This window comes from Micromys minutus (assembly GCF_963924665.1).
Source record: "Micromys minutus genome assembly, chromosome: 2".
Lineage (NCBI taxonomy): Eukaryota > Metazoa > Chordata > Mammalia > Rodentia > Muridae > Micromys > Micromys minutus.
In genome coordinates, this window is record NC_137971.1 from 22,456,527 (window position 1) to 22,469,823 (window position 13,297).

General features: G+C 45.3%; 1 protein-coding gene across 3 annotated transcripts in view; it reads right to left on the reverse strand.

Moving 5' to 3' along the window:
• Window positions 1-6,887, reverse strand: part of LGI1 (leucine rich glioma inactivated 1) — a gene marked incomplete at both ends in the record, with an annotated part of 40,344 nt that extends 33,457 nt beyond the window's left edge. For 2 of the 3 annotated variants that reach the window (XM_080911659.1, XM_080911661.1), the window contains 2 exons: window positions 6,153-6,224; window positions 6,658-6,872. In XM_080911659.1, coding sequence (XP_080767785.1) covers window positions 6,153-6,224; window positions 6,658-6,872 — 287 coding nt within the window. Of the gene's footprint in view, window positions 1-6,152; window positions 6,225-6,657 lie in introns of all 3 variants that reach the window. The other variant, XM_080911660.1, reaches the window with a different exon arrangement.
• Between the last annotated feature and the right edge of the window lie 6,410 nt (window positions 6,888-13,297).

Below are 13,297 nucleotides of genomic sequence, written 5' to 3' on the forward strand. Positions count from 1 at the left end.
GTCTAAATCCTAGTCTAGATCCGTTTGCATCCTACCGTAGGACCTCTCATCTGAAGACTGGCCCAGGTTCATTACTTTAAGCAAAATCTGACCTGTTTTATAAATTGTGGTTGTGGTTATTTATTCATGAGGAAGAAGTGAGAGGGTTAAACATGTTTTAATGATAAATGATGCACATTTTATAAAAAAAAAAAAAAAAAAAAAAAAAAACTTGATGGAAGATTTCTCAGCAGGTCCGACAGAGACCTGTGTGTAGGGCCACAGAACCTTAAAGCCGGGGTCGTAGACAAGCTCAGATCATATAGTAATGCTATGATAGGTTCAATAATAATAAAATTCGACCACCGTCATAAATCCAGCATTCACTCATTTAAAGGAACAGTGTCCTCTGTGAATTTTAGTCCTTACTGCTCTCCAATGCACTAGGTTCTAATGCATATTTCTCACCTCACACTCATAGATGTCAAAGCTTGGCCCAAAACGCACAACTAATAAGCATCAAAGGAAGCTGGTACTCAAGAGCATCTGACCACAAAGCTATTAACACTTGCCACAGTGCCAGCTCTCCAGGAGGCAGGGGCGACTTCCCAGCTCCTGCCCTGCAACCATTCTGCTGCCCTTGTTAACCAGGACCTCACCCCCAGCTGCCATCCCGTCACCTTCTGATCACAGGTTAGCAGGGCCACCTGAGACGTTACAGTGCATCCAGGAACAACTGAAATACAATGTGCCTGCCGTCCATCACCACCTGCCTGGAGCTGCCATGCTGGGGTGAAGTGACAGCAGGCCAGTCACTTTTGCATCCCTCAAGAAGTCAGCCACTGTGCCTGCTACACAGTAGGGTCTTCGAACTCGTTTACTGCTGTGGAAAAACCTTGCTTTGGTTTTTTTAACTGCTTGCAACTATACAGGAAAGACTTATCTGCTTTGTTTTCTCCCTTGGTCCCGAACAAACATGGGTTTCAACTAAGCATATTCGAATAAGTAAGAAAATGATGCCTTCATGGTTTTTCTCTTCTTAATGCTTCTCAACCAGGTCTGTTTGGGTGTTCCTATGGGAAGAGTAAACAGACTGTTTACCCTTCATAGAAGAAAGCCAAACTAAGAACCCAGGAAACTAAATGTGAAGCAAGGGTGGGAGAAGGGGGCTAAACATAAAGTGGGTGTCAGATGGGGTTAGCCGTGTCCCTTCTAAGTGCTGGAGATGTTTTCCAGAGAACTTTGAATATACCCTTGCATTTGTCGTGTGCATGTTGGAGGGAAGGTAGGCCACTTTCTGGTGACTTACCATTTCCCAGGACTCTACCCCACTAATTTATGTGAAATTGGGGTGAAAGGCTGGAAATTTGACCAAGGTACTAAAACAAAATGTTTTACCGTGGCTATGGTGATCAGTATCAACAAAAACTTAGGAAGCAAAGTTTGACCTTTTACAGCCCCAAGGCTCTTTCCTAGGCCATGGCTCTCTTCTGGCCCAGCATGTTAGACATGGACCAGATATAAGAACAATAAGTAACCAACTTCAGACAGTATTTAGCAGCATCTAGAATGGGAGATACCAGAGAGAGACTGGAGCACTCCATTCTCACATGAATATTCCTGGTGTATATGGGGTGGGAGAGGTCAGGGTCAGTCTTGTGCTTGATACTCCTGGATAAACAGGAAACAGCCAAGTGCTATTAACACCAGCTCTGGTCCTCTGACTTTCTCTTCCTTCCCGGGAACCACTAACAGCTTCCAAGCACTTGGATGGAACCATCACAGCTATTGTTTCAAAGAAGTCAACAGGAATGCAAAGGCTTCTAACTGAAAGCTGGGGGGTGGGGTGAGGTGTGTGGGGGAGGGGGCGGCTGGAGGTGAGAAGAGGAAGAATCGGATTCTCAGGTTGCTGGGAAAGGGGAATTCCCGGGTGAAAATGAATCACGGGAGGAGAGGCAGGTCACCATCCAGCGTCTGGCCCTAATAAGTGAAAAGAGTAAAACATGCTTTCGGTGGAAGCTCTCCTCACCCAAAGGTAATTTACACAGGACTGGGATTCTGTGTAATTGGGCTGGTGATGTAGTTTAATTGGCAGAACGCTTTCAAAGCATGCATGAAGCCCCACGTTTGATCCCCAGAAGCACATAACAGCCTTTGGTAGCCGGGTGTGGGGGTGCATGCCTTTAATTACAGGAGTATTAGAAGTTCAAGATTGTCCATGCTAGATTGAAGAGCCTGGAGCAAGTGAGACACTGTCTCAAAAAAAAAAAAAAAGAAAAAAAAAAAAAAAAAAGATTCAGACCTATAGATTTTAGAGAAAAGGGGAAATTTGGGGGGAGGGGCAGGTATCTTCATCAAGAGCATCTACTTGATACAAATCAAGACCTATTCATCAACACATAACCAGTTAAGAAAGTGTCCTCATACCCTGGAAGCTGACCAGTCTAACTTGAATAGTTGTTCAACACTGCCAAATTGGGTTCCTATTTCTTACAGTAGAGAACCCAGTGGTTTTAAAGAACAAGATCTGCTGTGGGTATTTCTTTGACCAAATAAGACAGTCTAGGTCCTAATGAAGTGTTGAGGTAAGAATAAGCTTATTGCTTATGCATGCCATTTTCTTTTCTTTTTTGAGTTTTGATTCTCTGTGGACTATATATTTATGTGTCAGTTGTGCATTAATTTTGTTAAATGCTATTTTCTCTATATTAAAGGTAAATTCTATGTTTCACCCAAGGCCAAATCTCACTTTAAAAAAAAAAAAAAGTGGATATATTTTTTCTGGCCTTATTAAATTTGTACAGTTTTTTTTTTTTTTTTTTTTTTTGTTATGTGTTTGAGAGTTATACTAAGAACCACTTCTGAAATTCACTGCCAGCAAATAGGAGTGTCTTAGGAGTTGAAGAGCCTTAATTCATTAAAATGTCATAAACAAGTGGCAACGTAGCCACATTTTTTTTTTCTCTTAAGTCTGAGTCTTCCATCATGGGCCCACATCACCGGGAAGTCCTGTCTGTAGTTGGGAGGGAACAGGGCCGTAACGTGTGAAAACACATTTCTCCAAATTGCATTCACTGAAAGTATCTCTCCAGCACAGAGAGCAAGCAGGAATACATAAGCATGCTCACTGGCTATGTTTCAAGTCGGTCCTGTGAAAAACATGAAGAAAAACATTTGCTGGGGAACATTTCTTTTTTTCCCCCACAAAGGGAATGTTTTGTACAGCTGATCTGATCCAATTTTATCGGATCAGTTGAATTTTTCTCTCTTCTCTAGTAGAGGATGGGTCTTATCTTTTCTGCTCTCCAACATAACCTGCCATACAGCCAGCCACAGCCCTCATCATCCCTCTTAGCTTAGGAAAGGTCAGAAGCACCTGGGACTATGACCATAATATCAGATTGTAACAGTGGGTGACAGGAATGAAACACCCCATGACAGACCCCTCCTTCTTTTTCATTCTTTTTATCCAGGTTGGCTTCAAACTCTAGACCCTCCTGCCTCGTTCTCTCAAGCTCTCCTGTGGTCACAGGGGTGTACCACGCCTAACTGGAACCAGACATGTCATATTCTATCCAAACAAAGAAGTTGACTGCCTTCAACAAAGGTCATGCAGAATCGATCCTGAAGTTGTTCTCTTCACAGATACACAATGGATCCATAGATCCATGGTCTAGATTCACTGCCAACCCCACACAGTGCTAGTGGCACCTTGGTCTTCCTGTTCCAATGGCATGGGGCAGCACTTGGGGTATGAAGCAGCACTGTCCTCAGGGCGCTCTCTGTCTCCAGTCATAGCCTGCCAGAGCTATGTACCCTCTTACTAGTGAAAATGCTTCTATTTGGCTTTTTCTTACACACAGGCAGAAGCAGAGAACGACTTTAGGATTCTTCCGAACATGATCCTGGAGCCTACGGATAAACTTTGACGTTTGATGGTTCTACCTCAAACCAGTATTTCCGAACCACTCTGCCGAGGTCAGCTAACATGAGGTAATAAAGGACACACAGGACGGAACCACTGGCTCCCTTGTTACCTCTGAAACATGAACCGCTTTTAGAAATAAGGGCTGGAATGGTCCATAGGAACTCTGAGCATGGGACTGAGGGATATGGCACACACTCAGTGTGGGCTATTTAAAACCAGGCCTTTGGCTTCCCTCTGTGATTCTAAATACGTGAAATCACATTGCCCTGCAGCAGCCGGTGACTATTTCTACGACACTGCCCAGCATCTGGGCTCAGAGCGCCTGGGTCCACCCAACAAAAACAAGTGGAGTCTAGTCCAAGTTGCCAGCGTCTAGCTAATGTCCCCCTAGTGTCAGACTGAGAGAGCACTGGGGGGGGGGGGGACTGAGAGGTCTTGAAAGTTAAGGACTGATCTATCGGACTACCCCAAGTGCACATTACAAAAGAGCATATTTTAAACAAGCCATTTATCTGACCAATAAATAGTGTAAGCAAACTGATTGTGTTCTCCGGATGAGCAGTCTGCAGAAGGATCCCAGACTTACAGACCTTGCCCCTCTCTGAATGATCAAACCTGTATGAAATTGTTTTCTTTGACATGTTAACACTTCCCTTAAATCAAAGGGATAAATAAACCTTTAGGAATTCTGCACTTAACTGCCAATCAACCAAAGGCATTAGCCAAGGAAGGACAATAACTAGCTCTGTTATATAACGTCGAAACACCTGATCAAGTTTGTAACTGCAATCAACCAGTCGGAGGGGTTTTAGGATTTCTGACAGAGCACAGAACATATTAAGTAACTTTTAGTGTTTTTGTCTTGATGTGGAGAATTAAAGCTGCAGCCTTATAGAACATGTAAGACTTTGCCACATCTTGAGCTTAATCTAAGGCTGCATGCAGTGGTTCACACCTCTGATCCCGGAGGAGGGGAGGAAAAGGGAGGAACATCAGAGGAACATCAGAAGATGAAGGCCAGTAGAGCTCCAGGCAAGGCCAGACAGCATGAACTATGTGAGACCCTTTCTTTAAAAAAAAAAAAAAATTTATGTATTAAATTTTATTTCTTTCTGATCCCAACACTTCAAAAATCTGTCTTATCCTTTCCGTTTTGGTAGGTAAGAGAGCTGAGGGGAGAGGAGGGAGAGCCGGTCTGAACAAGACCACATGGCAAAATTCCAGTGATTAGTGAGATGAGATTAGCGGGGTGAGATTTGAACACGGGGCTCTCCAATGGCAAACTCACAGTGTTTGCCTGTGCACAAATATGTCAACACAATGGCTAGCCTGGATGGTAAGAAACAAATTTAAATCTAGAAAGCAAATAAAAACTTGGACCTTAATCACACAGTTAGAATACCTTCAATCAGTATATTGACAGTTGACTGTCTTGGGATGTCTATCCCTTAGCCTATAAATGATCCTAGAGCAGGGGAGACCCCTTGCCTCTCATGTGATTAAGAACCCATTAAGAACTAGACTCCAGTTGCCAAACATTACACATCAGAACAAATTATACATATTTCACTCTCCCTGTGAAGAGGTCTGATTTCCTAGTCCCGTGCTATTTTTGAATATTTTTCAGGCATGGACTGAATATGTGGTTCCCTTGTGGCCATCTCAAAACATAGAACAAGGAGTGTTTGCTATGTTACTATCATCTTTCCCTCGCTGTGAGAGGACTAGTTATAAATTAGAAAGCAGTCTCTTGAGAATTAGTATTTTAAGAAATTACCTAGAAAGAACCAAGAGTGTTTTCTCCCCTTTTTCTCCCCACATGGAAAATCATACAGAGGAGCTGTCTGCCCCGGATCCCCGCGAGACAACATCTTGAGCGCATATGTGATGCTGGTCTCTGTACTGACAAACCCAAGAACTCCAGCGCAAAATAACCCAAGTTCCCAAGTTAAAAATGAAAGTAAGACCATCAAAATTACTGTTCTTGTTGCATTGTCCCAGCAACTTCATAAACAGCCATTAAACTGGACAGCGTTACGGGTTAGTGAATTTACCCACGCGAGACTCAACCTGCACGGTGGATATGAAGTTACAAACAATCCATCTACCTCCTGCTTTACCAGTGTCCTCGTCCCTTTCAGAAGCAACATCACATTCAACAGAAACAATATGAAGCTCATTTTACTAGAAGGCTTATCCAAATATATGCCATATCAAAAATAGTCATGATATAAATGTTTCTCACAAGAGCTGCAGCGATGGTGTGAATAAGAAACTCCCTTCTGAGATTTCAGTAAAACCAGATCTCACAAAGGATCTGAAAGAAAACAAAACACACACACACAAAAAAACAAACAGACGCACACACAAAGAGACACACACAGAGAACAGATCTTATGTTAATCTGATTTACAATAACAGTTGCTATATTTCCACACTAATTTTTTTTTTATAAAGTATGGATTCTGTTCCTTCCCAGATGAAGCAAGAGAGAGACGAGCCTGCTCCAGGTGCCTCGGGATAATGTCCAGGGTGGGGGCTAGCTAAGCATGTTCCCTAGCAGCTAATCAAAATCCCACATTTTAAATACAGCATATGTTAGTGCTGTCCAAAGGTCAAGCATGCAAGAGGAATCTGTCTCACGAGCTCCATGCCCCGCTCAGAATACAGACAAAAATCCCCAAATCCACCAGCTGGAATTTTTTTTTTTTAAATTGTAAATTAGACATCAAAATGCTTACGGGCCTTACAGTGAGATAACATCAGGAGGAACGGTGCGTGGAATGGATCTGGCATTCTCACATAAAGCGTTATCTTTGCTACAAGTACACACGGCAGGGCATTTTGGCTTCGCTGGTTTCTTCCCCTCAGTCAGCAAAACCACAGAAAAGAGGCATAGGAAATAGGCAATTCTTTTCAGGGGAATGCAGGCATTTCCCATCCTTCTGATGCTTTCCGATTCCATGCAGTCGAGAAAATATCCCCACACATGAACAGGGTTTCTGGAATTCAGCTGCTGATTGTCTTGCTCTAAGAACAGGTCACATAGGAGTCCACCCTTCGCCTCCTCTGTATCTGCTTTTTCAAAACAGGGACCTCCAGCTGATTCGTGAGCCGTTCCTCGCTCAGGCAGCGCGCGGCTGGGGGAAGAGACCTGTGAGGTGGGAGCGAGCCAACTGCTGGAGGAAGAGAGCCGACTCACTTCACAGAAAACACGGAGCACAGAGCAGTCTTCGAAGGCAAGCGAAGTGATGTAACAGAAAATAAACACTTTCTGCTTTCACCGGGAGGCCCTTTAATTGTTACCAAAAATAGAACGGCATTATGTCTTATTAGTGGGTGGGTGGGCGGGCGGTGGAGCAGTCATCTTGGCATAGGATGTGGGCAATCTCGGGAGGGAACCTCTGGGAATTTGCTCTTCATGTAGCAAACAGCCTAGTGAGAAAAACTAGCTTGGGGGCCAGTCTTTGCTGGGAAGGTGAAATTAAATCAAACTGTCTGCCGTTAAATCCGTGCTCTCCCTGGCGGAGCCCACCTGGTGGATGCCACCGCTGAGTGATAAACCGGTGGACACACGGAGACTGTCTACTTCAGGGGAATGCATGTGACTGAATACTTCCCTGACACTTACCAACTATTACGAATTATTGATTTTTATAACCCCCCCCCCGACCATGTCCACTCCTCCCTCCACGATGACGGAGGCGACAGAATTGTAAGCGTCTCTGGGTATAATCCTGTCTCCTCCTTTCTTGCTCTCCCCTCTTTGGCAGAGTTCCTTCGAAAAGGCTGGAACGAACTCCCTGCCAGCAGGAGGCAGCCAACTCCAGCTTCCTGGGGCTTTGAAAGTGGGCCTGGCTCACCCAGCAGGCTGCGATAATCCGGGGAAAATGCTAGAGTAAGCTAGAGACCCCGCTTTGAGATCCAGGGTCATCTGGAAACGGATTTTACAGACAAGGGAGCTACCCTGCCGGTAGAATGGGGACGATATGACAGATGGTCTTGTCATGACTTTGGGAATCAAATAAAAATCACAGGATCTTATTGGCATATATCGCAGGAAAGAAGACACTCCCTTGGAAAAGAAAGTTTCTTTTAAGGACAAAATGGAGAGAGCTTGGCCTTGGTGTGGGGTGGTCCAGTCTAAGAGGGTGAAAATATCCGTAGGGATGTAGAAGAGAGTGTCCTTTGACCATGCTGATGGCAGCCATCCCTCACAGTGGCACAGCCACTCTGGTAAGTCAGGCACGGCCCTTCCTTCTCTTGACCGTATAAAATGACTTGTTCAAGTGCCTTTGTGAAACAAAGCCACCCTTATCAGAGGTCTGTACACTGCCTTTCCCTTCCCCCTTGTAGATGACCCTAGGCCAGCTTCCAGTAAGTCTTTTGTTTGTTGGCTTCGAAAAAGTCTTGCTGTCTGTCTGTAGCCTGTGGCTGTCTTAGATTGTGTTCTTTCTGCCTCAGCCTCTAAAGTTGTGGGATTACAGGTAGGTGTTATGACTCCAGGCTCAGTTGCTCCTAATGGCTTTGTGAGAGGAGGGCGTGACCGTCATGTTCACTCTCTTATTGGGTTGCTGGGATGACGATGATGGGGGTCATGCTGCCGCTGCTGATTCCAGAGAATTAAAAGTTCCACAGAAGCAGAAACTGCTACAAAACCAGGGCCAGCACTCACTGTGTACAAGGTGGGCATCCAACGTGCCCATGGGAGCGCAGAGCATGGTTTATTCACAGTAAACTCCAAATTGCCCCACAGTATGATTGATGATAAAGGGAGTTGCCTTGGTCAAAGAAGTCGGGGCACCCTTCCATAAAGCAACAGGGAGTGAGGGAGGAGGGAACACTGCTCACTGGAGAAGGGGAAAGAGGCCGTTCTTAGAAACCCAGACCCGTGGGCAAGCCTCAGCTAAACAGTACAGTGTCACTTCAAAGCTGGTCACAATTTGAATCTTTTAAAAGTCCTCCTGCAAGTGCAGGATGGGATCACTCCACGTACAGTGTGACCACACTGTGAGTGCTTTATTCAGTCCTTGTATTCAAATTGTTGTTCTCTTGATTCCCTGATTTCTAATAAGGTTCGTAACAACAAAGCATTGGCCTTGAACATCTTCAGCCACCTTAGATCTTGGATTCAATCCCTGCATATTACATATTGATGGGGAAACTGAGGTACTAAGCCCCCCCCCCACACACACACAAAACCTATTGACAGAGCCACTACTCTGCATGGCACAAAACAATGGTAAATATGTGGTTCAAACAATCAATGTGGTCAAACAGGACGTTCCCTCTCTAGGATTGGCTCTCAAATACAACCAGTCATCAAGATTGACCAGCCTTTGGCTTTGGGCACCCAGACAGCCAAGCAGTCTTTCTTTTTTCGGTGTGGTAAAGCCAGGAGGATGACACATGCCACTAAGACACTATGTCTCTATGATCCCCGTGCAGTTGCTCAGCCCATTTGCCAGTTCAAATGGAGAAAGGACCATTGGGGAGTGGGACACTAAGGACAAGCTACAATGGACATTTTGAAAGGCAGTAACCTTTTATTTTTTTCTATGGCATTTAAGGCCCAGACTTGAATTCCTTACTCAGTTAAAATGCCCACCAAGATCTCACACGGTTTAAACAGTGCCATGCAGGATGCAGACAGTCTTTCTGGGAAGAAGCTCTGGAAATGAATCTGAGGAGGGACTTGGGAAATCTTGAGAGACCCGAGGTCAGACAACAGGCCATCCTGTTGGTGATGCCTCCCATCCTGCTCTCCTGGGAAGCCCCTGGGGCGTGGAGAGCAGATACAAGAAGTGGAGAATGTGGTGCTAGAAGTTTCCACAACTTGGAGGTCCCTAGATAGAGTTGGCGACCTACCTGTGGACTCTGGTTGTCTTTGGGAGAAGGTCCTAGAAAGGATGAAAGCGGAATTGGCGGGAGACCCAGAGGAGCTGGAAGACTGCTTGGAACAGGCTCTGAGCCTAGTCTGAGCTGCAGAGGAACAACTGAGAAGAATCCAAGGCTGGCTCTGTACCTTGCCAGCAGTGTGACCGTGGACCTACTTAACTTCCTAAATCACAGTTGTTGGTTCTTTTTTTTCCTTGTTGATGGGGACATGGCACATAGAGCTGCTGAGAATAGTAAAGAAGATCACATATCTAAATGCTTGGCGTGACTCTGATAAATAAGAAATATTCATCATCATCATCATCATCAGCAGCAGCAGCAGCAGCAGCAGCAGCAGCAGCAGCAGCAACAGCAAAACAAGATGACTTCAGATCATGTGGCTCCCAGTACTTGGCAAGCGATGTTGTCACATAAATACCATCAGTTGAGGTCTATAGTCACTCTAGGAAGCTGCCACTTCTCACAAGATGGCAGGTGCTGATGCTATTAAGAGTTTAGCCACATGAAGGAACCAAAATGATCCAAGAAACCAAAACAACCCCACTAGTCTGGTGAGAGTTTACACACCTAGGGTTGACCTAGACATGGTCCAGAGCTTGAAAAAGAGGTTTCCAAGAGAGAGGGTGAAGGTTCTTCTTAACCCACTGCTCTTGAGCATGTGTGTGCTGAAGAAGGTAAGAGGAGTCTGTTTCGAGATCCCTGTACCAAGGTGGGTGTCTCCCCTAGCTAGAGACATCATCATGGTGTGTGTATGTGGTGTATACTAGGAACAATCGCACACAGAGGAGGGACCAGGCTGATGCAGAGATATGAGGCAAATGACATCTTTATCCAGGGCCAAGGCTGAGAGTCAACAGTCACTGATGCTTTGCTGCAGCAGCACTGCAACCTTGGTGGCCCACGCTGCAGCCACCGGAGGAACTGGCCATGCTCAGAGCTGCTGAAGTGGGTCCCAGGAGTGTGCTGGTGATCTGGAAGGGCGGATGAAAGCGGAGGAGAGAGGAACAGCCTGTGCTGTGGGTAGGAGCCCAATTTTCCCTTCAGCCTGGCGTGGCCTAGGAAACCCCACATTAACTGTGGTAAACAAATCATTAGGAACCCTAAAGAATCAGGCCTGGCCCCACCTCCTTCTGCAAACAGCCAGGCAAGCAAACCAGTGTCATTTAAAACAGCCTTCTGAGTAGATCAGGGGTTTTTGAAGCTGAGAGTCAGGTGAAGCAGTTAGATGGAAATCGGTCTTGTGGGTACGAGCAGATTTTGAAAGTATGTGATTCCAAATTGCAGTGGACTGTTCTCGTAAGGGAAACATTGCCATGGTGAATCATTTGACTCCATCCAATACGTGTGCGTGAGTCCATTGTGCCGACAGAAACTGTGTCTCTTGTAAGTGACTTACAGAAGATGAGGTGAAGAGGAAGGGGGAGGGAAGGAAATACCCCCCTTAACACACCATATTAGAATAGGCTAAGAATCTTTGACCACCCCTGGATCTCTGAAGCAGCAGAGAAACGATCCAGTAACCTTCACTTGCTGATGGGAGGCAGAAATTGGACCTGCTGGAATGTTGTTTCTACTATTTACTAGCTCTGTGGCTGTGAACACATTGCTTAGCTTCTCTGTGTCTCACTTTCTACATGGAAAGGACAAAATAATACCATGTTTACGTTATTAACATTAGAATAAATTATATGCATGGAGTGTGCCTGTGTGTGTGTGTGTGTGTGTGTGTGTGTGTGTGTGATGGAGGTATTCAGTGACTGACGGTTCTGCCTGAATTACGTAGGAAGCGGTAAAGATGGCCAGAGGAGGGCCAGCTCTCTATGGGGATTTAGGAGTAGTATCATTTAGGACTCTTTGGTAGCAAGTGAGAGACTCTGCTACACCTCTGCCAACCTAAGCATACAGGAACCTGTTTCTATGGTGATAGCCTCATGCATCCAGGAAAGGGCTGGCCAAGCAGCTTTTAAGATAGAGAAACTTGTGAGAGCATAGGGACCTTGGTGGCATTCTTTTATCTTTCTGTATCTCCTCAAAGGAGAGAGACTGGGGACTGAGCTGCTGGTGCCAGGTGCCTGTCACCCATTAGCTGTGAAATCACAAGCGTCTTGGCTGACATTCCCACGGAGGTGTACGATGGAGAGGGGTGCTTCCTGAAGGAAGGACTGCTGCTGCTATAGAGGCAGAGGAATGGGCGCTGGGCAGGTGAAACCGAGGGGCATAGACCATGGCACCTGGATCTGTTAGTTAATTGTTGCTGTTTCTCTGGCACATCACACCACGCCCAGCTGCGCTGCTTTACAGAGACACGGTGAGAAGACCGTTGGCACAAATGGCTATGGGTCATTTCTCAAAGGACAGCTAGACCTTGCTCCGGCAATGAGAGCATCGGTGGGGTTTCACCTCTTCTGACCCGAGAGAATAAAGCTTTTGGCTCAGGGTGGGGTTGAAAAGAATGAACATGAAATCAGATGCTTATATAATGGCTGTCCGATGCCAGCTGACATCCTAATGCACATCCCATGCACTAAATCACAGCACTCCCATGTGCTAGGTGCTGTTATTCTCTCACCCCTACAGCTTCTAGAAAGAACTATTATTATTTACCCCATAGTCACAGAAAAGGAAATGCAGGCGGAAGAAACTTGGCTCAGTAAGATTGGCTCAGTGAACCTAGCTAGTGAGATTGGTCCTGGGCTCTAACCTGGGACTTCTGACTGATACCCACAGTATTAGCTGCCTTTCTGATGATCCATAGGGAATGAGATATGCTGTGTGTTGCTTTGGAGGCCAACAGTACCAGAACCTTAAGGCATTGCTATTGAACTACAATTCCCAGCATGCATCTGAGCTAGCTCTCATCTTAACTCCTTCTTCACCAGAAGCTTCTCACTGCCTTGCATAAAATCATTTTCAAGAACAAAATTCAACCTCTCTATGCACTGTCTGTGCAATTGTGTGAAGGTAGTTGTGGATTGGATGAGTTTCTAGGTTAAAATAGCTTTTGCATTTCCAGTGTCCAAAAGAAGACATGGGAGATTGAACACAATGAAGATCTGAAACGTACACTGTGGAAACTCAACATGGGTCTCAAATTTGGCTAAACTTTGGAATCACACGAGAAAATCTGAAATCTAGTGATACCTATGTCACAGAGAGGTTATAATTTAATTGTTGTTTTGAGACAGGGTCTCACTATTTAGCTCTGGCTGTCCTGGAACTCACTTTGTAGACTAAGCTGGCCTCAAACTCACAGAGATCTACCTACCTCTGCTTCCCATGTGCTCCATGATGCCCAGCTATGATTTGGTTGGTTTTTTTTTTTTGTTTTTGTTTTTGTTTTTTGTTTTTGTTTTTTGTTTTTATTTTTTTTTGAAAGTCTACCCATTGGAACTTTTGAGGGAATCTCCCAGTGAATTCCAAGGGATCGTGTAGAGGCATGAAACAGGAGGCCCAGCTTGATACCTAGGGAGGTGACAGGGTTGGCCAAGAGGC